The 27,556-nt window shown below is 38.9% G+C and overlaps 1 protein-coding gene across 1 annotated transcript; it reads right to left on the bottom strand.

Annotated features, from left to right (window-relative positions):
• Positions 1-12: 12 nt before the first annotated feature.
• On the bottom strand, positions 13-23,798 carry ERICH6 (glutamate rich 6). The gene is made up of 13 exons (XM_053460403.1): positions 23,788-23,798; positions 23,546-23,628; positions 21,400-21,462; positions 21,249-21,307; positions 21,037-21,162; positions 15,591-15,692; positions 14,808-14,968; positions 13,894-13,961; positions 10,517-10,674; positions 9,755-9,837; positions 8,008-8,163; positions 3,573-3,813; positions 13-589 (listed from the first exon to the last, which is right to left on the bottom strand). Exons 1-13 carry the CDS (start codon positions 23,796-23,798, stop codon positions 320-322), a joined length of 1,581 nt encoding a protein of 526 aa, XP_053316378.1. The 3' UTR covers positions 13-319.
• Between the last annotated feature and the right edge of the window lie 3,758 nt (positions 23,799-27,556).

Raw genomic sequence — 27,556 nt, 5'->3', positions numbered from 1 at the left:
AGATTTCTTGACTTGGTGTAAGGTTCATTTTAATAATCTATGTGCAGGAGATGAAGTGATTCGCATTCTATCTTCTCAGTATATTTGCAATATAAAGATCAGTCACTTTCCCCCATGCATAATGCTAATGAAATGTAAAAATGACAATATGCAAGGTTTTGTTCATTTTAATGCGTAACTTAAAAAAAATAAAATGTTTCATCAAGTTGCCTGGTATGTGAAATGATCCCCTGGGAAACATTTTCAATAATGACAGTATTTACCCAGATATCTCCTTGTGTAACAAAAAAAACATACTTAAATCTTAATTTGCAAGTTTCTATCCAGTTAGCTTCCCCAAGATAGCTATTATAGAAGAATGAACATCCTTACTCATATTGCAAATACTGCAGAGGTTCATGACCTTCTGTGCCTGCGCTACAAGGAATGATGGTGGCTTTATTTTGTCCCATTGTTTGTTGGAAGGAAAATTCAAATATTCATGCAATTTATCCAGCAGGCTTAGGATTTGGATCTTGGTGGCAAACAGAATCAGTTGGTCTTCTGATACTTCTTTCTTCAGCTGCTGGTTGGCATCTATTTTTTCCACCTTCAAATAAAGCAAGATAACGTGTAAAAAAACTATGGAAGGTAAAAAAAAAGTGCCAGAAAATAGAGTTGGGTTTATGGATAAAACTCTACCTGCGGAGGAGCTAAGCTTTTGATTTTCAGGGTACCTGCAAGGTCCAAACTAGTTCACATTCCTTTCATAATATCAGTATTGCAATTTGCCTATCACAATCATAAATATAATTAAACAGTTTAGTTGTAAAGAAATGAAAAAACAGGCGTATAACAGGGAAACCATTTTCTCTTGAATATACGGTAATACACTTTTAAGATTCTATGCTTTAAAATTGTAAGCTTGCAAGCAGGGCTCTCTCCACCTAATGTATCATTTTGTCTTAAATCTGTCAATTCTAGTCTTGTCATACCCCTTGAATAAATGTATCGTAAGAAGCGCTGCGGAAATTGTTGGCACTATATAAATACAAAATAATAATAATAATAAGATGGCCATCTTGAAGTTGACATGTTGTCACAAAGTCCACTACAATCTATGAATTTAAGTAGGTGAATTGCTAGTGTAGAACTTTATAAGCTAGGTCTTCATATTTAACACAGAACTAGTGAGCTGGAGTAATATATACATATATACATATATACGATTTAATATTTACAAAGAAAGTGTTACAGTTTGGCCTTTTCCAAGGAGATAGACAGAAGATGCTGGGAATGATAGCTACAAGTAATTGTGTGACAATGTTATTTATTCACTAAATAGTGAGTTGGGCGTTGTGCTAGAAAACTTCATCTCACTAAACTAATTATGGCAAACACTAAAAAAAATTGCAAAGCTGGTCCTGAATAGCACTTAAATAAATCATGGAGATTACATTTAAAAACACTTTAATTTCTCAATGGAGGGCCAGATTAACCCTTCTTGCAGAAGAGATGCTTTGGTATACCCTTTATAATTCGTAGTTATGACTAGGCACGTTTGGGTCTTCTGCAACACCATGCCGGCCATTGGCTGGATATGCCTGGTCGCACACTGCGTGAGCATACGACATACCATCGGATCTGTTATATCCAGCCATTGGCCATGCTTATGTCATTAGGTGGCCACTGGCCTTAAAGTGCCAGTCCGCCTTGTTATTCTTAGTCCTGGTTAGGACAATGAGATGGAATATTTCATGTTACCATAACACAAGTACAGCTCACTGTTTAGGCAATAAATCTACTATTGATCTAATACTCATCATGATGAGAAAATGTAGTGAATCAGAGATATGAGTTGTAGGGGAATGCTATTTGTAAAAAAGGTCAGAGCAACCACATGGTTCTCTTTAATCAAATTTAATTGCCACATTGAAACATCATTCTGTGAGCGAATTACATAATAATGCAATAAATCACAGCACAGTATGATTTAATCGTTTTTTTTGCATTAGTGAGCACAGGTGATAGGGACTAATGTGAATTTACTGTTTCTGAGATGCAGTTTGAGTCTTGTCTGAAGTAGTCACACATTATATACAATGCCAATTTTTTATATTTTGCCACTAACATTGTGTTGTTTACAGTTAAACACTAACTGTGGACTTCCTTAGCAGATACATTTCTAATCAGTTTACATAAAAAGTGTGTTATATCTATGCTAATCTAAAACAACAAAAACACCAACTGTATTATATATATATATATATATATATATAATGTGTGTGTTCTGTTTATCTGAAAATTTACCAGATAGACTGTGCAAAGTGCATGACAAAACAGCCCTGTCTGCAGGTTCATGTGAAAACAAAATGTTATTCAGATGTATCAGGCTTGAAATATTGAAATGGTACATATTAATAGTTTACTAAGTACCTTTGGCAGTTTGCCGAGAATAATGTAACAATATTGAGATCACAAAGCACACAGCCAGATCTATTCAACAAAAGCAGAAGATCCCGGGTTAACTTGACTGACAAGACACAATTGACGGCACTTTGCATGCTATAACTTGCAAAATAAGTCATATAATCCATTAATATCAGAGTTTATTGGTTCACCTGGGTGCCTGCAACATATGCTTGGATATATCTCACAAATTAATTGCCTCCAAATTGCAATCTAAAATAAAACAACCCCGCCCCCCATGTCTCTGAGTACCATAGGTAGGAGAGCAAGGTCTAACCAGTGGGGCTCATGACAGAAGTGGGTATCAGGAGGGATGGCAGTGAAAATCACCATTCACCCCCTTGGCACCCACAGGATGAAACCTGTAAATACAAATGTTGTACCAATTAAAGGCATTAATCAACAATATGTGAATTTCCAATGAGAAGCAAGATCAGGGACTATGGTGAAACAGGTGGTTATTTATGAAAAGAAAGTCATTAGTCACAGCTAGCATGTCAAAGTTGCAATTCAGTTATTTCCTGTAGCGTGGTTACAATAGGGTAACAAGGCAGTATGGACAGTTCTCACGCTAGGTTTGCTATACTGACAGGCTTAACAAGACAAGCTTTAAATTCTATGGATGGCCTTTGCATGATGGTGCTCAATATTTCTGGTGGAGCCTTTGTCAGTAAAGAGATCTCCTTTTCTGCTCCCCACCAGTTTATAAATATAAAGCAAAACTTCAGTTGAAGTTATGACACTACGACTCTACATCCCCAAGTCTCCTTGTACAGGTAGAACAAAGGAAAGAAGAAGAAATGTCGGTGTTGATGATCATCAAAGAGGCCACAAGTGAAGCAGCCCAACAGACACTGAGGCCCGCTAGTAAGATGTTTTTAGGAAAACATTTTTCCTCTGCCATGCTACATATACAGTGCCTGTTAAGTATCCACATGTTTAATGAATTTTTATTAAAACTACCACTTTTCACACATGTACTATTATTTAGTCTCTTAGTGAAGAACATAGATTTGAGACTTATAGGAATCTATCTTTAAGAAGGCATCTTAACACGTTTACGCTACATAAATGTTGCAATGGTGATATACAGTCCTTATAGAAAGATATACATGTGTGGTTACCTGTGTTTTCAGTGGTCCTCTTCCCCCAACATTGAGCTTAGCTTGTTTTCCCATTGCCAAGAAAGAGACAAACATTTGGTCTTGTGCAATTATTCTGACACCAATATGATGGTTCAAGGATATGAAAATTGGCTTAAATTGAACACAGGGTTCAGGAGACAAACTACTTTTCCAGTTCCATCTTCTCAGCCTTCTGCCTATCTGGTCCAAGTACTGTCCGCCTACTGGATTTAAATGTATCCTGCGTATATGAAGAAAGACATCAAATGTCAGTGTGAACGCTGCCAAGCCTATATTTAGATCTAGAAATATATGAGCAATTGCAATATGCTCTAAAGCTGTAAAAGATGATGACTTTTGTGGTCATACGAATTCCATTAATGATGAATAAAAGAGATGCTGATTATCTGAGCAAATATGTGTTCATTGAGTTCCTCCACGTCTGTTCACAGCTAATATATACAGTATGTAATTATACATAACACTTCCGTATTAGTGTGATGTATTACATTACACATGTATTTATGTTAGCAGCTGGAATTGTGAGGAATTTATAACCGATTCACCATTTTAAAGAAACAGAATCTGACAGCAGATAAAAAACTCTAGTCTGTCCGTTTTTCCTGCACTAAAAGCCTCCAACATTATTTGGTCCTTGGTCTTGTCTTACACCTATCTCACACATGATTCATTTGCCTCGCTGCTCTACATGAAATCCTCTTACCTTATAGGCAGCGATCAGTATCGACACAAAAATGATGTATTAGATGTATTAGATTCCTCTGGTATGGTATAGTTAATAAAAGCAAATCCAGTAAGAAGATGGAAATACAGCATATGGTCCCTATTTGTTGCGTTAGATCTAGACGCAATTATGTGACATACAATTTATCTCTATTTTTTATTTCAATAATTTTCTTTTGCAGTCCAACATTAAATCAGTAAATAGTAATGAATGTAACGCCCCACATCCGGCCTTTATCGCATCCCTGTTATGGCTTTTTGATCAAAAAGAAGGCTTTACACATTTTAGGTGCTACTGAAAGTTCATTCATGAAGCAGAAATGGAAATCTGATTTTTCCAGAGATATATGCTCTCTATGAATTCCCAGAGATAATTTTCTTCCACATTATTGAATCTGGTCCTAAATTGCCACAGCTGTGAGACAAGTAGATGCTATGTGCTAGTAACTCCATTATAAATAATACATTAGATGTAGCATGGAGAGGCCCCAATTTACTCTTTAAACGTTTTCTCTGCTCTTAAAGAAACAGTTGTGATATAAACTATTGATGCTCCAGTTAAAATTGATGCCGAAATAAAAAACAGAACCAAAAAAACAAAAAAGATAAAAAAACAAAAAACATAAAAAATAAACTGATGAAAAATAGAAGTGAAAACATTTCTCATGGCTGAAGAAATATCTGCCAGCCTCTCTTCCGAGTACTGAAAATGCTGTTATTTTGGCAACAATTGCTAAAAACATTCATGTCTGTAGAAATTATAGGCAGAAAAAAACAAAATTTTCAAGCCTTTGGTTTCCAGAAGGCTGTAAAATATTATTCATAAAATATGTACCTATAGCATGAAAAAGTCATTTCAATAAGTGCATAAAATCTACTACTAACATCGGAAAATGTGTATGAAAAAGCGCACAGTGCCTTGGGTGAGCGTGAACCGATGTGTTCGTGAGCAATAGGTATACTATATCTTCTTTTATTTGCAAAGGCAGATGTGGATTATTTGATTTTTATTGGGTTTCTGCGCCAGGTAGGAGATGGCAAACCTGATCATTTCTTTCTAAAAATACTAAAGAAGCAATAATAAATGACTGAGGAGAAAGAAATGATCTGATTTACACTATAAAAGGCTGACCATCTATTTCTGAAAGCCATGGCTGATGCTTATAGAAGACATACAACTGAGTATCAGTTAGCTTGCCAAAAACAAGGCTTCAGCTCTGATCTAGCCAAACAAGAATTGCATTCTTTACTCGCAACTAATGAATAAAATAATAGCTCAACCAGATCATAAAGGTCTCCTTTTTTCCATTTAGCAGACGGCAATAAGTCAGCATGTTTACATTTCCAGGAACAGACAGCTTCTCCGTCCCCTACTGCAGCTGAGATGTGTTCAGCTGAACTCATTGTCTGACACGTATTCTACTTACTGCCGGTCGGCTCCAACATTGGCTTAGTAAATGTTTCGAGGGGGTCTAACGAGACTCCCCATGCGCATCTGCAGAGAACACTCTGATTGATTTCAATGAGAGCTTTTTCCAGCCACTACTGGCCGTTTCAAGCTGGCAATTAGTGGCCACCTAGGAGGCCGTCGGTGCAGCTTCTACTTAAAGGTAAGTAATATATTTTTTTAAATATTCAGGTTTAAAGAATGAATATTAAACAATGTCCCTTAATGTGCATTCCTTGATTAAAAGGCTGTCTGGGGCACTGGAGTTTGCCTTTACAATCTCCTAAATCCTATTATACTACTGATCTATAACATCCTTTCTCAGACTGTGTTTGTAAGCGATATACTGTTAACAAATTGGATGTCTAGATGGCACACCATTAGGTTTTGTCTGTTGTCACAACTGTTTATATTATGCACTGTTTGCTTAAAACAGTGTTTGCCTTGTGCAACGTGGTCATTAAGTTTGTTTGTCTCTAAGGCAGTCAGCCCTGCTGCGTACTGACTTCTCCGCAAAATGAAAGATGGGGCATGAGAAAACGTGGGAGTGTTGGTAATTATTACAACATTTCTACAGCGTCTGCCGTGTAAACATTGTCTGTTACTGTTTGCAGGAGGAACTCATTCACTGTGATTTGAACTGGAAGCAAAAGGCAAGCAAGGGGTTTGTATGAAAAGTGATTATGGAGCAAAGTTATAAAAGTAGTCCTATCACCATTATACGGCACAATCAGCCGGACTATTCCACGGCTTGCTTTTCAAGGTTTGGAACGGAATCACTAGAGGTAGAGAGACAATCCTTGAAGACTGAGTTGGACTGAGGGTAGTAGACACCTAGAGTAACAATCCAGTGGAAGTAGAGATTCAAGAAAGCTATCCTAAAGCAACAATATGGAATATGGGCCAGTTGGGTTGCTTTCTATTGTCACTATCTATGAAATCCAAGTAAACACCCCTAATATGGGTACGAGATGGGCATAAGATATCAAGTTATTAGCGCATATTAATGCTGAGGGCATTGCATTACGAGACTTATCAGGATAAGGGATCATAATGTAGCGTTTCAGCATCTCCCTTCTAGTGCCCTCCTAGCACCACTCCAATACTGAACATCAGGCAGTGGGCAAAGTATCTGTGCTGTCTCATAATAACACAGGTGGGTGTACTTTATCACTACCATGGAGACAGAAGGAACGTTTGCAATTACAAAAGACGTATTTTTGATATGCAGCTAGGTAGGAACCTATGGAGAACAAACAAGATATGGAAGCAATCCTTCCACGTTTAAGTGCAGCAAATGATAATTATACTTTTCAAGAGACGACAATTGCAGTTTGCAAGAGTAGATCTCATGAACACACATAAACTTGCCCCTGCTCATTAATCAAACTGCTGGCCTGAAGCCCTTAGTCACTTAATACGGCAGTTCATAAATATGAGCTATTTTAGAGATACAAGGCAAAAAATGGGACTGGAGGGGACTATTTTAATGCTGGAAACCCCTCTTTATTGTGTTCTTGATAGAATGTGAACAAACCAGCTTCACTTCCAGGACCCAGAAGCAGTTTTACACAGCTGTACATATCTTGCTGTTAAATATTTAACCATTATAACGCTATAGCAAATTACACGGAATGTTTGGGATTCTTAAAGACATCTTTACCAACAGATTATGATATACATATTTATTATGGTTGCTGCTAAATAAAAGAAAAAAAACTATAATATATAGGGTTATATATAAAAAGCAATTATTGTGCAAAGTGCTAGGAGTGTAGCTTCCATAGACCTTTTAGACAATGAAACAGCAGGCTAAGTGCTAGTATAAATAACATGAGTCCAGTGGTGGATTTGCCCCTTACACCCGTTCACGTCTTATGCTCATCAATCTGATTATTTTCACCCCATTTCTATGTTCCGTGTTGCTATCTATCCCCATCTTGCCTTTCTCCTCCATGCTAAATGCTCCCAGCTCCCTCCTTGGTTAATCTGCTGTCCATGAGCAGGTGGTGCAAGGCACAGGGGACCCCGAAACAGGGCTTGCCAAGGCCTTATTTTTATTTATTTATTTCAATACTGGTACCTCGCAGCTTATTGTTGTCTACAGTGTTTTTTTTCTAATTCTTAGGTCCCCAGCTAATCAAACACACCAGCCATATTCTAAAAACAGAGTGTAATCCTCTGGTTTTTATTTGGTCAAAGAATATGTCGCTTTAGATTTGCATTGAATTTGCATCAACATACCAAACAACTCCATTTGGATGATAACAGGTGGCTGTTCCCGAAGAACCAAACACAGCCTGAATCCCTGCATTGTCTGCTTTATCTTCTTGAACTATGCAGACAGATTCTTTGAGTTTATTCACCGCCACAATGATAGCCAGATTTCCTGATGGATAACTGCATGTAGATAAGGAAAATTTGCAATGTACAGGATACCAATCAGCAAGAACACCTATAAGTGCAAACAAACGTAGGACTCAGGACATTTTGGGATCTCATCAAATGTTTCCAAGCTCTTCGGAGCAGACTTTAGAATGTATTTGCATTTGCTTTTTAGTGCCCAAGCATGCTCTCAAAAGCTTGAAATAATTCTGGGTATGTAAATAATATCTCATATCCTACCTCCATGTGGCTGGTTTTGGAAGTCTCATTACAGATATTGCGTCTGAGATACAAACATCACATTTAATATCACCTGTGCTATTTTGACCATTCAGTGGTAAATAACTTAATTGTACTTAAATGAGAAAAATGCGTTACCTTAAGACTTAAGGGGTTTCATGAGACATTTAGACACAAACAGAAGCCACTAGAAACATCACAGTTGGGGGAGCCATTCTGTGACTGAAAAAGTTGGCTGGCGCATGACTTTAAGGTAGCAGAAAGGTGCAGGATGCAATCAAAATATTTACTATGTAAAATGTTTACTGTTCCAGCAGCCTTGGCTGATTAAGCCTAATAAATAAGTGCAGTGAGGGCTCAAAACACACTTGACAGACAATATGTACAGCATGTATGGACTACATGTGTCTATCACATGTTCACCAAAAGGGACAATGCTGAAATCCCACAGAATGATCACAAAACCCGTTTCATCCAAGTGGAAATGTCTATTTTTTTGGTTTGTTAGACATCACAGGGGCTGTATAAAGTTTAGATGTAACTAAAACAGAGACAACGTCTTTAAGTGAAAGCACCCCAGGGGACAATTGCCCTCCAGATCTCAGATATTTCCAGCTTAAAAACCTTCTTACACAATGAATATGTTGAGCCACATTAGGCAAACTGAGTACAGGACTAGACTACACCTTTTAATAAGAGCTATAAGCAAAAAAACAAGGTCGAAAGAGATAATAAATATAAAAATAATAAATTTGCATGCAAAGGTAATTGTCATATTTATAGGAATATGGATACGAGCGTCACAGTGCTACTGACGTAACAAGGGCATTTTAAACGTGTATAGTATGTGTATAGTATGAAGCTACAGCTGTACTCTCTGGCGTGTCAAGCAAATAAACCATAGCACATCTGCATTTCTTCCTTTTCATGGAAGATTTAATCACAAACAAACAACAAAAAAAACTTTTTAAGAGTTTCCATGATCGACATCCTATAGGTCTCTCCTTTTGTGTCACATGAAATAATTTAGCAAAAAAAAAGAATGAAGCAAAATCTTACTTGATTAAATCATTTGTTTAGTTTAGTTACAAAAGGGCTAAATTGAGCAGAGCAGGTGGATCATCACCTTTAACAGCGTACAGGAGATTGTACCTTAAGCAACGAGTTGTGCTGATGTCTGCAAGAGGTCTTTGAAAGCGTACCGCTCACTGGTCTGGTCAACTGAAAACATTAGTTATTAAGGCCACTTTTACTTCCATATTAGTGCTGCATGCACCTGACACAACACAGAGCAACCCGGCAAGCTGTCTACTGCCTAGCATGTCTGCTATGTTACACCATGTAACGTACTCAATACAAAAGATACAATATTTGTGCAGATCCGTCAGGAAAAATCGTGAGGAATTTCCTTCCTGTTCTGTAATATTTTTCAACAAACTGTAGCGGTGCCTGAAATATAATAGGAACCTGGTTAGTACTGTTGTTGACAGCCCGTTACCGTTCCATGTTAGCCGCATTAAAATGACATATGGATACAGATTTACTGCATGATGCAATCTGTTTAACGGTTGTTTAAAGAGAACATACTGCATCTGTATATGTTGGTCATCAAATCTAAACGGTGAAGTTCACCATACAAAAAGAATAGTGATGATTTTCATTGCAGCGTATTTACTAAGACTGAGGGGTCTACTGAGTAATGAGAGCATTGGCAGGAGATTTGTGTTTCGGCAGCTTGACTTTACTACGCATTATGAAGGTCCAAACCCCAGTGAGCTTCAGCTGAATGGAGAGCTTGGCTGGCTTGAATAATGTAAGGTTAAAATAGTGAGATTTCATCTATCCCCCTACCCATTGAATTATGCATTATAGAGGGCCAGCTCAGCCCTTCTTGCTGGGAAAATTTGTCAGTGTTGGCCTTTCATAATGAATAGAGAAGTGAGGGACCATAACCATCCTGCCGACTTTCCCATTAGCGACCAGACCTCAAAGGGCCATCTCAACTCATCTTACTGGGGAAAATCGACTAACTCACCTATGTTCAAAATCAACTTTTTTAGATTTAGGTTAGTTTTTAGTATCAAACTGTTTTACCGCATGGGAACTGGGATTGATTACAAAACATTACCTTTTCACTTGTTAAAGTAAAGTCACAGAAGGTAAACTCATTGTCCATTGCATCTGTATCCATTTGTGCTTCTGTGGCGTCAGTCTTCATGGTCCAGTTGTCCTTATCAGGTGGGGCATTTGATAATTGATAAGAAATGGTTTTCAGGGGTTTTCCATCTGACAGAGAAAACAACATGACATTCATTTTTAAATGACCTTCAAAAGGGGTTAGAGTGAGTTTTAGTGTAGGTTGTTAGCTTGCGAGTGTAAGCATATGGTGTTGGCATATGTGTGTGAGTTATTGTGTTAGCATGTGCATGTTACTGTATTGTGTTAAAATGTGTGTATGTATTAGTTCTGCAGTGTCAGGGGTGAGCCTAGGGTTTAGTGGTGCCTGGGAGGGGGAGAGTATGTATGTGTATGGTGTTTGAGTGAGCGGGCACTAGAGCAAGTGTTTTGTGAGTGAGTTATAGAGGTTATTGGTTCAATGAAGAAATAAGCCACTAACCCTAGACTCACACCAGCACAGTACAACCACACAAGACTTTGAACTGGATGCAGACAAGGCTGTTGCCTTAGAAACTGAAAGAGTTTCTCAAAAGTATTTGAATTGTTTTTATGCAAGTAAATCTTCAGTGGATATAATAAACTACAGATATCCCAAGGTCATACTAGTGAGTGCAATTCATGCTTAAGTGGAACAGTACCTTTAGAACATGCTATAGCTACTGTTTTTGTAATGTCAAAAATGTTTTGGTCAAGGAACAAAATGAATGACTGGATTCACTCAGCTGTTGAAATGTGAACTGACCTGTCTAAGACTGTGATTACTAAAAGGCAACATAGAGATCAACTGGCACCACATCCCTAAAATGATTCAATGGAGTGTGTAGGATTTGTAGCATGTTTTAAACTGATACTTTTCACTCTCATTTTCTTGGAAACTAAAAGTAGGCCGAGAAATTTGATGAGAGATGTGCCAGCATTGCAAGTACCGTGTATGCAGTGCAGGTGTAGCTTGTATTTAATTTATTTTATTAATTAAAAAGGTACCAGGATTGCAAGAGGTATTATTAAAACCTACTTTTACTGTTAGCATTTGAAAAAAATTGCCTTTATAGGGTTATGTCAAAGTGTCTTTATTTTGGGATGTTTGTCAGCAATGCTACCAAATTTTCAATTTATTTAACCACAACTTGCTACAATGTATAAATGTGATGTTCAAAAAAGCTTTCAATGATTAAGATTCATGTCTAGCTTTCATGCCTGTCAGTCTTCATTGGTGAAATCATCACTAACAGGTTGGTGCACACATACACACACACTACAACACTTGTAATGTGGGGTCAAGTAACATGACTGGTTGAAGGCCACTAGCAGATCATTAATTTTGCCACCAGGGTTTAGCGACCCCTAATGTGTTGCCACTAGTTCATGTGCCACTTTGTTTTTTATATATCAAATTAACTGGTTACAACAGGAAACACAGAGCAGAACATGTCATACTCATTATCATTACTTAAATGTCATTTTATTCAAACTTGTAAACCCCAAAGTATCTACATAATGATGGAAATTGGGATACAATGTCCTAGATAATGTTTTTATAGAAGTATAAACTCACATATGAGCTTTATCTGTAACGTTAAGAATCGTTATAATCCTCTACAACATGAACAATAACACTTTTTATAGGCTTGGAAACAAACTGTGTTGTACGATGAGTTACCCAATTTGGCTTAGTATTGATTTATTTGGTAACCAATGTAGCTATACTGTGTAATTTAGCTATTTACTGTCCAAGCATCAACAACAGACTTTCCATATTAAATGACATCCGGAATTATTGTATCCCCATAATACATCCGGTAAGCTTGACAGCATGTCCACTCAATTTCTGCAATGTGATGTTAAACATAATAAGACTTCGGAGGGTGCTTAGATGACTACCCACTGTTACACAACTAGGTAGAGCCCTAATGAGGCATAAGCAGAGCCAGACCCCGACTTGGCACGGGCCAGATTTACCTGTGAGACCTGTACCTCTCCCATGTTGATGAGCAGAGTTAAACAAGCATTGGGCTGAAGTCCACCATAGTTTCCCTGGCTATACTAATCCAGGGCTTGACAAATTTGTTGTGAATCTAGGCGCCAGGTAAAAAAGTTAGGAGCCAGGATTTTTTTAAACTAACAGTTGGTCAGGAGTGATCTGATCATCATCAGCCCACTTACTAAACTCACAGCATTTGACCTGGAAGCACCCTGGACTTTCAGGTCAGTGCTGTTTTTTTATTATTATTATTATTTGTTTTAACCCTTTCAATGCTGATGTTCCATTGGAGCACAGCATTGACTGATATTTAATCCCCACAAGCTTGTGGGGACAAATGTTAACCCCTGCAATGCCACGAATGTGTCATACACAATTGTGGCATTGAAGGGGTTAACGCTGCACTGTCGCTCTCAGGGAGCGATCAGGCAGCAGGGGGGTGTTGGGGCTGCTCTCCACACTCATGGGGAGACCAAAGAACCCTCTCCCCTGTCCCTGAAGCTGCCTCTGGCAGCTGGGACTCAATTGCTGGTCTATAGACCAGCCATTGCAGGGGGGAGTCTCTGATGACTGCTGTAGGCTTCCATGCCTACAGGAATCATCAAAGGGCTTGTGGGGGCTCGTTTTTGCTGTTGCTGGTCTGCCTGGAAGCAGAGTCTGCCAGCAGCAGAGCCCCTTACAAAAACGGCAATTAACCCCTAAATGCCGCGATCGCGGCATTAAAGGGGTTAACGCTCTCACGGAGCGATCAGGCAGCAGGGGGGTGTTGTGTCAGGTCCCCACACTTGTGTGGGGACCCAATCAACACACAACCTCCTTCCCTGAAGCTGCCTGTGGCAGCTGAAAACACGATTGCTGGTTTTGCAGCAACCACGTTTTCAGCCTACAGGCTCACTCCGTGGGAGTGATCTCAGGCTCGGGGGCGGGCTCTGAGTGGCTGTGCTGTCTGTCGCCCCCGTGTGGTGACTCTGCCTCTTACATCCACATTTTTTTCTGGATGTAAGAGGCTGACAAAACCTAGGCGCCAGGACAAAATTCTCTGTCGCCATGGCAACCTAGCGCCTGGGATTTGTCGAGCCCTGTACCAATGGGTATAAACAATTTGCTTTGCTCCTTGTTCAATAATGCAGTCTGGATTTTGCACTGTAACACCATGTTATGCCGATTACCAGATTAAGAGGAACAGAACAAAACGGTGGCTTACTAAGGTCAATACAAAGTAAATTCTTCTTTGTGGAACAGAATGTCTCTACGCTTCCAATATCAGCCTCAACATTATCTAAACAGTAATTATTATAACCCAAGGGAGGTAAATATAAAGTGAAAAAAGAACTAAATCTACCTACATTCAGGAAAGGTGGTAGGTTCCATTGTCACAGATGCATAGAATTTTGCTAACCGTCTCTCTCGAATTCTGCAATAAAAAAATATATACATTTTTATATATTTATATACAATGAGAATACTGGTGTTACTCATGGGCTCTTAAACTGGAGAGGTTAGTAGCATCTATCATTATATTGTTGATTAATTTAGCTGAAGATTAGTATTTCGGTGAGGAATGTCAGTAGGTAATACTGTTATTCTAATGAGAAGTAGCACTTTTGCCATTATAACGTTGATTAGAACATTGAACAAAGACTTTCTACAAAAGATAAATGTATTTAAGAAGAGGTCACATCGGTTACATAGAACATTGGCTTTGCTAAAGAGAGAGAGCGTTTTATATAGCTGATTAGAATATTTAGGGAGACTATAACAGGTTCAGTATGGTTTTTAGAGTGATGCGCAGACTGATTTCAAGGGGTACTGTCATAAAAAGTGTGCCTTTGCACATAAGTGACTACAATATGTATTTCATGTAAATGTATGAATATGCGGTTTCGATACAGTACAGTGGTTTTGTGTTGCAATTGAGTATTTAGTATTATTTTTATAGCTCTTAGTTTTTTTTGCCTGTTATTTACTGTCATCATTGGCAGCAAGTTTCCGCATATCATACCCAAAGCAATGCAATACACAATAAACCTCAGATCGGTGAGGTTTGAAATCATGGCCATTTTGTTGGGGAAAAAAAATTACAAATAAAATGTCAAATAGAAATAATCCAGACCATAGTTTATTTATGTATTTCACTGGCGGCTAGTATTTTACAATGACAGTATTTACATGTGCACAGTACCTAATTGATATCACTCATCAAAGACTTTTGAAATTCTTTGTCGGACATCGGAAACAGAAACGTTGTGGAAAGATTTACCTTTGTGCAGTTTTTTCCTTTGCTTTTTGTCTCTCATCTTCGCTACCGTAAGGTCCATGAGGCTCGATTGCTATAGTCTCAACTTGGTCTTTTTCAAATAGGTGCTTTTGTTCTTGGACTACATGTTCAAACACACTCTTACATCTCCTGCAGCAGAAAGACTTAAAGGAACCAAAACGTATGAAAAAAAGGACAAAGGCTCTAACAAAAAAGGATCTGAAGATTACTACTGGTATCAACTTATACAGAGTTTTTCAGGGTTGTTCCTCGAGGAGGATCTCTATACTTGAACATTGTTATCCCTGTCTACAAGACAGAGACTGACTGACCAGTCTGGGCTCATGCAGGGAGACACCAGATCTCTGAGGGTATTGTAATGCAAAATGTGAAAAATGTCTGCCTCGCAATCCTTGGGGCAGGAGCGTCCAACCTGCGGTCCTCCAGCTGCTGCAGGACTACATCTCCCATAATGCTCTTTCAGCTAATGGGCCGGCTGAGAAGGATGGGAGATGTAGTCCTACATCAGCTGGAGGGTCGCAGGTTGGACGCCCCTGCCTTAGGGTGTGGTGGAACCCCATCAGATAAGTGAAAACGTGACTTACTCAAAGTAGAACCAATATTTGGTCCTCCTGCTTAAGTCTTAAGAGACTCTAAGCGATGATTAATTTCAGTGGCAAGATTCCTTGTTTTACCTATGTCATTATGTTCTTCCTATGGACCTGTGCAATTCAAATACTGTTGGTTTAAATGTATAATAAATATAATAATAATAATAATCATTACCTCATCAGAAAAATGCATATCCTTAGGATATTGTAGAGGAAAAGCCCTCAGCGGATTTTCACAGAATTCACATATTCCCTTTACTGATGGCTGCCTCACAATCTAAACACAAAGTAAAGTAAATTAAGTTAGCACGATAACATATTTTCTGAAGTGTTACAAGAGCAGGCCTACAGCAACAGCTGAGCAAAGAAAGCTGAGAATTATTATTTCACTGGCCATAATGCAAATGTGCATACAGAGCCAGCATAAAAAAATGAAACAGGTCTAAGCGTTGTGTCCAAAATAAATGGAAAATAAATGTAAGATGTATTAGTGGATTACAGTGATCTAGAGAAAGAAATGGAAGATGTATTGGTGGATTACTGTGATCTAGAGAAAGAAATGGAAGATGTATTGGTGGATTACAGTGATCTAGAGAAATAAATGGAAGATGTATTGGTGGATTACAGTGATCTAGAGAAATAAATGGAAGATGTATTGGTGGATTACAGTGATCTAGAGAAATACATGGAAGGTGTATTGGTGGATTACAGTGATCTAGAGAAAGAAATGTAAACTGTATTGGTGGATTACAGTGATCTAGAGAAATAAATGGAAGATGTATTGGTGGATTACAGTGATCTAGAGAAATAAATGGAAGATGTATTGGTGGATTACAGTGATTTAGAGAAATAAATGGAAGATGTATTGGTGGATTACAGTGATCTAGAGAAATAAATGGAAGATGTATTGGTGGATTACAGTGATTTAGAGAAATACATGGAAGGTGTATTGGTAGATTACAGTGATCTAGAGAAATAAATGGAAGATGTATTGGTGGATTACAGTGATCTAGAGAAATAAATGGAAGATGTATTGGTGGATTACAGTGATCTAGAGAAAGAAATGTAAACTGTATTGGTGGATTACAGTGATCTAGAGAAATAAATGGAAGATGTATTGGTGGATTACAGTGATCTAGAGAAATAAATGGAAGATGTATTGGTGGATTACAGTGATTTAGAGAAATAAATGGAAGATGTATTGGTGGATTACAGTGATCTAGAGAAATAAATGGAAGATGTATTGGTGGATTACAGTGATTTAGAGAAATACATGGAAGGTGTATTGGTAGATTACAGTGATCTAGAGAAATAAATGGAAGATGTATTGGTGGATTACAGTGATCTAGAGAAATAAATGGAAGATGTATTGGTGGATTACAGTGATCTAGAGAAATAAATGGAAGATGTATTGGTGGATTACAGTGATTTAGAGAAATACATGGAAGATGTATTGGTGGATTACAGTGATCTAGAGAAAGAAATGGAAGATGTATTGGTGGATTACAGTGATCTAGAGAAATAAATGGAAGATGTATTGGTGGATTACAGTGATCTAGAGAAAGAAATGGAAGATGTATTGGTGGATTACTGTGATCTAGAGAAAGAAATGGAAGATGTATTGGTGGATTACAGTGATCTAGAGAAAGAAATGGAAGATGTATTGGTGGATTACAGTGATCTAGAGAAAGAAATGGAAGATGTATTGGTGGATTACAGTGATCTAGAGAAAGAAATGGAAGATGTATTGGTGGATTACAGTGATCTAGAGAAATAAATGGAATTAGATTTGTCGCATTATCACCAGAGTCTGTGTATGTGGTATAAGCCACAAGTAAATTGCATTACCAGGTTAATAAACTGGATGTTGTACATTCTGCGCTGTATTGGCTGAGATCATAGGTATATTACTAAAATAGATACTTTATATTTCATTAGTGAGACTGAACATATATTTCTATATGGTTTCTGAGTTGTCTTCCATCAAAATGCTATTAACGATGAAAAAAAGGACAATTTAAATGCAGTATGGCCTACATACACAGGAACTCCTGCTACCAATTCCAGTTGACACCTTCTGGGGATTCTGCTTCATATCTATGTCTATATGGCAATTTATTTGAAAGGATTTGAGTTGATATTTTCAACAGCTAAAATTAGCATGTAAAACATAAAAAATAAATGCTTTGTATTTTTTTTTTAAATGATTCTTATATGAACTATATTAGCTAAAATATTTTGTTAATCAGAGAGTATATTATTCAATGAATAATTAGCATAAAGACAAAAAACAGAAACTATGAAATAGAGCTGAAACAACGAATCGATAAAATCGATAATAATCGATAACGGAAATCATCGATAACGATTTCCGTTATCGATTAATCGAGTGATCAATTCGTTGTTGGAGCACTCGGCTCCTTTTACTTACCTCCGCGAGCGTTCCCCGCTTCTGCTACACGCTCTGCAGTCTCCGCCTTCTTTTAGCTACGTGACGGATGTGACGCGTTCCGGAGGTAAGTATTCTTCATGTCTATGTGCACGGATCGCACAGAGCCACTCGCACAGAGCGAGTTCGCTCTGTGCGAGTGGCTCCATTCGCACAGAGCGGTTCGCTCTGTGCGAGTGGCTCCATTCGCACAGAGCGGTTCGCTCTGTGCGAGTGGCTCCATTCGCACAGAGCGGTTCGCTCTGTGCGAGTGGCTCCATTCGCACAGAGCGGTTCGCTCTGTGCGAGTGGCTACATTCGCACAGAGCGGTTCGCTCTGTGCGAGTGGCTCCATTCGCACAGAGCGGTTCGTGAGTGTGGGTGCAGGGCAGAGTGGGGGTGGGGGTGCAGGGCAGAGTGGGGGTGGGGGGTGCAGGGCAGGAGACTGGGTGCAGGGCAGAGTGGGGGTGGGGATGCAGGGTGTGAGTGTGGGTGCAGAGCAGAGTGGGAGACTGGGTGCAGGGCAGAGTGGGGGTGGGGATGCAGGGCAGGGTGTGAGTGTGGGTGCAGGGCAGAGTGGGTGCAGGGCAGAGTGTGAGTGTGGGGGCAGGGCAGAATGTGGGGGCAGGGCTGGGTGCAGGGCAGAGTTAGAGACTGGGTGCAGGGGCACAGTGCAAAGTGCTGGGTGCAAAGTGCCAGTGCTGGGTGCAAAGTGCCAGGGCTGGGTGCAAAGTGCTGGGTGCAAAGTGCCAGGGCTGGGTGCAAAGTGCAAAGTGCTGGTGCAAAGTGCTGAATGCTGGGTGCAAAGTGCTGGATGCAAAGTGCCAGGGCTGGGGCAAAGTGCTGGGTGCAAAGTGCTGGGTGCAAAGTTCCAGGGCTGGGTGCAAAGTGCTGGGTGCAAAGTGCTGGGTGCAAAGTGCAAAGTGCTGGGGCAAAGTTTCTTGAACAGTAATAGTCCACCTCTTTTCAGAATGTTTGGGGTTATTTTGTTTCATAAATATTGTGTTTGGGTTCTTGTACTTTGAAAATATTGTTTTTTATTACATCATAACAAAATAAGAATGTTAATGTAAATTTTAAGTTGTTTTTTAACATCCAGTTCATTAAATTCTTTTAAATAAACGAAAAATTTGCATGTTGTTTTTTTTTATCCGATTAATCGATTAATCGAAAAAATAATCGGCCAACTAATCGATTATTAAAATAATCGTTAGTTGCAGCCCTACTATGAAATGAAATACATTTTTTCAATGTTTTCTGTGCATATGCTCAAATAAATATTAACATACAAGCTACAAAACAACATTTTGACCCTAGTAATTAGTGGCTTTTATGCTCTCATGTTTTTGCCTGGATGAAGACCCTATTGCTCTAGCGGTAAAAGGTTTGTCTGGAGCAGGCACTGTGTGCTCAGAATGCTGGTTTTTACAGGCTGGGTGTATTTGAGTTGGCTTCTTCATTAATTGTACCTTGAAGATATATTCTGAACTGATGATCATAAGATATGTGCCCAAGTCTAGTTTTATAATAGGTGTATATTCCCTGCTGTATAGATTTTATGTTTAATGTGTACATGATTAAGGGGTAATGTTAAAGAGAATGGTAAAACATAAGCTTAGCCTGGTAATTCTGTAAAACCGCCCCGGGGTTTATGTTTCAGACCCAGCTGAATTATGAAGAAGTGGTACAAAGTTAAACACTAGAACACAACATAGTTGCTCTACCAGTCAACTGTTGGTTCTAGATGCCGTAAGGGCCGCGGAAGGACTCGCACACATAGTCCATGACATTATATTTAGCCAGTAAGATTAAATGGGCTAATAAAGTATGACTGAATGGAGCATGTTGTAAGTAGGCCTAAGCGCTTTATGATATTAAAAGTCAAAGCATAAAGATTAAGAACATCAGAAACTTGGCAGTCTACATTGATAAATTGGCTATTATCTGCAATCCAATCGTTTTATATTGACTGCGGTTTATCTTCTTCAATGTGGCTTTTAACAGTTATCGCAATATCGATAACTGTGCCTGACAGACTACGGCACAATTAAAAATGGCACATCGTGTTTACAGCGCATAATGTCTCATCTTATCCTGTAAATACACTGCCTAGAGAATATAAAAAAATACAATATCATAACAGTTTCACCCTACTTGATTGTAAATAGAAATTATTTTACATGCACTTCTGATGACAAGATGTCACACACACCTCTGATGATATTTTAGGAGCCATGGCTCCCGGGATTTGTCTGCTCTACTTATACTCCTCTTTCGAAGGTTATATATTATAGGGCCAACAGAATAAAATGTAGAGTAGCATAAACTTTAGGGACCTCAGGGGTCACTTCGACAGATGGAATGTACGCTACCTGTACCAAGTCTATAGTGATTTAGTAGACAGCCTGTAGCACCTTCACTAAATTAAGGAGAGATACATGGGTTTTATTAAGTAGCAAAGTGTAAAATATGGGGCAATCACTGTAGCAGCAAAATAACCCGGACCCAGATGTTTTGTTGCTTGAGGAAAAAAGTCAGCCTTCATAACAAAACAACCACTATTAGGATTAATTGGAAAGGTTTAGACTATGGTAAATAGATGGCAAACATGCTATAAATGGCAATTAGCGTGAATTAGTCTGTATTCAATTCATACCTATACATGATCTGATGCCCCGACACAAGACTGCAGGCGAGATTAGTTACAATCATATTTTTTAGCCTATTACTACTTAGTACAGATGGAGATGGTGACCACCAGACCAGACTTTGTATTGCTTGAAACATTTTTGACAGTGGCAAAACAGCAAATTGACTCAAAATTACATTTGCAATGACAATAGGCAGGTTTGTGCACATGGCGGCAACAGACATTAGTAGTTATATGTAAAGCCTTTTCGTTATTTAAGTTAAAGTTATATCAGTAGAACTTATTATTAAAGAAAATGATTAAAATGGGGCTCTTGTCAGCACCAAATACATTATTTTAAAATGTAACTTACTCTTACTTCACTTATATTGTTATATTCAACTGTGGGAGAGGTATTCCCAAGGTATTCTGGCAGAAAACCCAGAATTCTGCAACATATACCCGAAAAACCATAGCATGTCTACTTTAAATTTTGATCTGATAAAAAAAAAAATTTTTTTCTATAAAAATATAACATTATATTTGCAAAAATCTGCTCGTTACCCTTGCCATGGCAAGACTTCTGTCCAACTCAGAAGATTCTCGTTTGTATGCAAGGATGGTAGGAGGTCCAACACTGGGTAACGTCTTCAGATGTTCCTCAAAAAATGTCACATAGTCTGAGCTGAACTGTAACAAATAAGGCAATCAACATTTTTATTATAAATTAAACCAAGTGCATGAAACAAGAGGGGTATAGGGTGTATATGCTGTACCTCCATCTCGCAAAGAACACTCAACTCACTTAGGCCTTCAGATAAGGATGAATAAAGATCTGTAAGTATCAAGCATGAGGACACATAAATGGCGGTAGGAACCAAGATAAATTGTTTTAGAATGAATTGGTTCAGATGTTTCCTCCTTTACCTTCTTCATGGTCACTTGGTGTAAGTGGATCTTCATCGAAGGGAACGGCAGGACATTCAGTAGCTGAAACAGTAAAGAATCTAATTAGAAAATGACTGATTACCATGCTCTTACATGTTTATTTACACAGACACTACTGACAGGAGTACTTCCAGAAGATTGGAAGTTGGCAACTGTAGTACCACTTCACAAAAAAGGTAGCAGGGATGACTCCAACTCCAGATCACTAAGTCTTATGTTAGCATTTGGGAAATTAATGGAAACAATGCTGAAGGATAGCAGTGTTAAGTATGTCGATCCAACATATTTGTTTTGACGGGGTAACTAAAATAATAGACCAGGCAAGAGCAGCAGATGAAGCCTGTCTTGATTTCAGTACGGCTTTTGACACCGTCCCTCATAGATGACTCCTAATTAAACTGCAGTGCTTTGGTTTGGATATTAAAAAAGTTGAATGGATAAGGAGATGGTTGAGTGACAGGAGAGAGAATATTGCAGTTAATGGCGTATATTCAGAGGGAGGTCTTGTTACTAGTGAGGTACCTGGGGGATCAGTATTGGGACCCACCTTTTTTAATGTTTTATTAACTATGTTACAAAAGGTCTCAAAGGTAAAGTATTTTAACTCTTTGAGTGTTGAGGTAGGGCCAGTTTCTGGCCAGTCCATTTACTTGAGGATTTGGTATAGTTATGTTTAGGTGTCAACCTTATAAACAGCTTAGGGAAACATAAATATTTTTGCCAGGACAAGTTGAGCTATTTATAAATGCATAGTTTAAACCAAATCATGCATTACGTCATATATTACACAATTGCAACCCTCCCCTACACACTGCTAAAACATTTTGCCCGATTTTGTGATATATGCCAAACCAAACAATAATAAATACGAATACAAAATATTGTTTCAAACTTGCCAATACATAAGGTTGTACATGCTTGTAGATTCCACTTGAAGCCCAAGAAGCAAACATATTGCAGTGTAGAAACACATTTAACATAAATATAATTACAGTTAAACTGAAAAAAACTACAATATAGGCATAAAATACACTATCCTATTCATGCCACACTATTTGTACCCCTGTTTCAACCACTTTTGCGAGTTACAGTTCTAATGACCCTAATGAGTTACATGAGTTACTCTCTAAAACAAACTCAGGTGCCTTTTTTCTTTTAGAAAATATACATTTCTAAAAACCGTGTACCTTTTTTTATAAAATTTATGAGCAAAAATATTGTAAGATGGAAATTTAATTTGTGATCCATGGACCAATATTTCTGTGTTGTGTAAAATGTCTTTTTTAATATTTGTAATAATAAAAAAGATTTAAGAATGAAAAGAAAAGAAAACAAAAAAACATGATGAGCAAAATGGCTTTGACGGGTGGGGATGTCACGTCACACTGTCCGGTCCCTGCATGTAAGCGGGTATTGGACTATTGCTCCTGCATACAAGGTCAATCTAACAATGCATCAGCTGTCAGAATGCAGGTATCTTTATGTATACGTTGTTGCTAGGCCGTTTCCATTTACGAATCTCTCCTTACAGGCAACCATCACAACTTTATTTTACACTGTCAATTACTCTTCCAGCAAAGCCTTTGTCTTTGACAATATACAGGGTGGGCCAAGAGTAGCTTTATAGTACTGATCTGATCTTGGCATTTATTGATTGTTCAGTTTCATTTATTTATTATTTTTTTTACTTTACAGGTATTGAGAACGATGACAGGTTCTAGGGATGTTGCACCTTAGAGACTAAACATTTCCCGATCAGTACTCAGTACTGTATAACTATTTTTTTGCCCACTCTGTATATATTTGAAGTAATATAAAGTAATATGTGTAGCACTCATGAGCGAAATCAGGATCAGGGCACAAAGACAAGTAATATACTGTTGGATACATATCTATATTGTAGTGATCTATCATTCTACATTATTTGTGCCACAGCTGTTCTTTTGTTTAAATATTAGATATCAAACCATTTATTATCGACAGAAAAAGGTTAACTTCTCCCAACATATGGATTTTTTTTCTACAACACATCACTTAACAATGATTGTAATTAATGATATTTAAAATGTTTATGTTCAAGAAATATTTGGCTTAATATTTATAAACACAATAAAGAAAGACTTACTGTATTTTTGATGGACATTTTCATGAAGCCAGCTTGGACCAGTCTCCAAAGAGACTCCTAATGCTACATCTATGTTTTCTGTCCTGAAATGAAAAATACCACTTCAACAAATCTTAGTACATGAGAGATCTAGTAAATTCTCCAGTATTATTTGCAAGATGCTATAACAGGAAGGGATGACAACATTCAGCCCATGGGGTAGGTCCCATTAAGTGTCTCAATGCATTTGAGAGATGATCTACTGAGCAGACATTTCCAGCACACAATCCCAGGAAGAACATTATAGAATCTGGGATCCATAATAGAACGTCTAAAATAATTGTTGCTAGAAACCCCTGTGGCATCTGTTACTTGCCGCTAGTAGCTTTTAAAGGATCAGGGACCCCCCTAGAATGGCAGGTCCAGTCACAGTTGTGCAGCTTGCAACTACTACATCATTATATTGGTGACTGAGCGGACTTGATGATGAGTGGGAAAGGTTATCAGACCCCAGTTCAGGCGTTATAGAATTTAACTATATAAATTTGTCTTGAAATCTTAGGTATCACATGAATTCTTATTTAAAACTACATTTTCAGGCAAACTTTGCATAGAGGTGGTGCGATTTTATACTACTGTATAATAGGCCCCCCTGTCTAAGTAACATATGAGTATTATATAGGGTGACTGTAACATATATAGACACAAACTTTTAATGAACTTTTATTAATTCAGCTGTCAAGTGTAAAGGTGACATAGTGCAAACAATGCAAACAAATAAACAAATCATTGTTTCCTAAACATAAACAGAGAAGAAAAATAAATATACATTAGAATACATGTATATTTTTAAGATGTGGAGACAGATCGCTTACTGGTTTAAATTCGGACTGCTTTCTGCAGACATCATACTTGGGGTAGGAGGTCCTCCTAAAAAACAGAAATCTATAATTAGATCTAGTTCAAACACCTATTATATTTAGACTGTAAGCTCTATGGGACAGAGACCCCTTTCCTACCTTATTCATATGACAACACTCATTACCCCCCCCATTTGTTATACTGTAAAGCAACAAGTACATCAATTAACCTAAAAATGCATACATACATTTAAAAACGTGTTCATACAATATATAGACTACACTTTGCTGACATCAACAGGCATGCAATCAGCTGGGCCCATGAAATCATGCAGTAGTAACTACCCACCCCTAGACCTGCTACCCACCCCTAGACCCACTACCCCCTTAACATTTTCAATTGCTCAGATGGCTCACAGTGGAAGGTAAATGGCGTGCAAGCAAATGGGGAAGATGCTTTGCACTACACCCGCCGACACTTCTAACTTACTGGGACAGTCCTGTATTTTAATATAAAATAAATATATTTAAAATAATTTTAATACAGTGTAATGCGAAGAGTTATCTTTACGCGCGTGTCAGCGTGTCATTTGTGTGACCCTGGCTTTCTGCCGTGTCTGCTGCAGGGTATACGCCGTTATAACCACCCCCACCCCGGTCCTAGTCAAGCACCCGCTCCCGGTCCCGATCCAGGTCCAGATATACCGGCATCCCGACTACTTCCTGTCCCTTGCCCAGCTCGGTGCATGCTGCCAGTGCCCGCGCGCTTGTTGACAGAGTGGTCCCCCTGGAAACGCTCGTAGCAGTATTAGCAGGGGGCGGAGAATGTGACGCGAAAAACATTGGAGATCCACAGCTTTCTTTACTCAGTGGAGTGGTGCATACAGTGGAGAGCGGGAGGAAAAGATAGAGAAAGAGGATGGGGGGAGAGAGAGAAAGAGGATGGGGGAGAGAGGGAAAGAGGATGGGGGGGGAGAGAAAGAGGATGGGGGGAGAGAGAGAAAGAGGATGGGGGGAGAGAGAAAGAGGATGGGAGGGAGAGAGAAAGAGGGTGGAGGGGAGAGAGAGAGGAAGAGGATGGAGAGAGAGAGAGAAAGAGGATGGGGGAGAGAGATAAAGAGGATGGGGGAGAGAGAAAGAGGATGGGAGGGAGAGAGAAAGAGGATGGAGGGGAGAGAGCGAGGAAGAGGATGGAGAGAGAAAAAGAGAATGGGGAGAGAGAGAAAGAGGATGGGGCAAGAGAGAAAGAGGATGGAGGGAGAGAGAAAGAGGATGGGGGGAGAGAGAAAGAGGATGGGGAGAGAAAGGTGAGGGGGGGAGAAAGAGGAGGGGAAGAAAGAGGAGGGGAGAGAGAAAGCAGAGGGTGAGAAAGAGAGAGGAGGGGGAGAGAAAAAGAGGAGGGGGGGAGAAAGAGGAGGAGGGGGGAGAAAGAGGAGGAGGAGAGAGAGAAAGAAAGGGGAGAGAGAGAAAGAAATGGGAGAGAGAGAAAGGGGGAGAGAAAGAGGGGAGAGGGGGACAGAGAGAAAGAGGAGGAGGAGAGAGAGAAAGAGGAGGAGGAGAGAGAAAGAGGAGGAGAGAGAGAGAGAGAGGGGGGAGATATAGGGGAGGGGGGAGAGAGAAAGAGTTCTGCTTTCCTTCAGGAACCCCTGCCTTAGAAGAATTATGATTAAAATAAGTTTAGAGCGGATAAGAGATTGTAAAATGAAATTACATCTTTAAATTCTTCTTTTGCCACCACAGTGGAGTTATTAATGGTTGTTTTTCAGGACATTTTGATTTTTATCCAAGATAAAGGATTAAAATCGGGCCACAGTCTTCAAAATAGTACTTGATTTTCTTCTCATCCCAGCCATCTTCCACCATTCCCAAAATCCCTCCGTAGGCTGGTTGCAGGCATTTAATCAGTAATTTGCAGCATGTAGTCTGTTGGTAATCAGGAACTGGATAGCTATTTACTATTGAAAGTAGAAATCATGCTGTTATATAAAAATGCTGTGTTATGACAACAATGGATCATTAGGTAGTGCAGTGCCCCGTGGAACATGTTCCATCAAAAGCGATGGTAGGGTCTATTCGCTAAAAGGGAGCTCTTGCAGGAGAGTTGAGTTTCAGACAAGCTTCACCATAAATCATGAAGGTCCAACTCCAGTGAACTTCTGCTGCAGGAAGAGCTCCACCTGCCATGTATAATGTATACTTCAATCTGTGAGATTCTTCATCCATTGTATTACGCATTATACAGAGGCAGTTTGCTGGAGGAACCAACCAGTGATGATGACCCTTCATAATGAATAGTGAAGTGATGGAGTTGAAAGTTTGAAACAACACAACTCTCCTGACAAACCTCCCCTAAGCGAATAAACCCCCATTGTAACAAGAGTCCAGCTAACTCACTTCAAGAAGAATTCATACAAAATTTTAGAAGTAGTATGTCTGTCTGAATCTGGAAGGGGTGCAGGGAAATCTGTGCTATCTAACTGGTATGGTACAACAGGCTAGTGAACTGTACTAACCCTAAAGAATCAATAACAGCTGGGATTTTGTACCAGTAAAGTTGGAAAACCCTATGTATTGTGACTGAGATTCTCCATACTGAAGCCTACACTGATTTTCTTGTGAGCCCAAACATACACTTAAAGGACATTGGACTCCTGGTCGAGCCACGCAAGCAGCCAGATAATCTCGCAAATTTGGAACAGTGAATTGAACGAGCAGGATAACCTTCCATCGTTTGGTATCATTTATTCTTCTTTATTTTGCCCATAGCATCATAACATCTGATACTGCGTGGGGCAGATATGGGACCCAGAAAAGGGCAGTAATGCAACATGGAGGCCCTGTTTATAACTTTTATTAGAACATTCAATAAAGTTCCAAAACTAACGCCAAGGGCAAACAGATAGGTCAGAGAGGGATAATAATCCCAGTATGACTGCCAAGCACGCATGAAATAATATTATCATAACACAGCTAGCTCGACATGATTTAGGTCTACCTGACATCTGGCCCGGAGTTACACCCCTCAGTGATTCTGTAGTAAGCGAGATACACTAGCTGTTATTCATAACAAATCTCATTTTCTCACGCACACACCTACATGCTTGTGCACGTACACACATTTCCATGACTCCAAACACAGCCGCTTGATATTTGCATAAATGACAATGGTAAG

The sequence above is a fragment of the Spea bombifrons genome, chromosome 3 (assembly GCF_027358695.1).
Source record: "Spea bombifrons isolate aSpeBom1 chromosome 3, aSpeBom1.2.pri, whole genome shotgun sequence".
NCBI lineage: Eukaryota > Metazoa > Chordata > Amphibia > Anura > Pelobatidae > Spea > Spea bombifrons.
The sequence above is the reverse complement of the archived record's forward strand: the minus strand, read 5'-3'. Positions and strand labels throughout refer to the sequence as shown.

Coding starts and splice junctions, on each gene's coding strand:
- ERICH6 (XM_053460403.1), bottom strand. Junction 8,164..9,754: donor GACGGATCTGCACAAATATT/GTATCTTTTGTA, acceptor ATCTACATGCAG/TTATCCATCAGGAAATCTGG. Junction 590..3,572: donor GAGGACCACTGAAAACACAG/GTAACCACACAT, acceptor CTTTATTTGAAG/GTGGAAAAAATAGATGCCAA.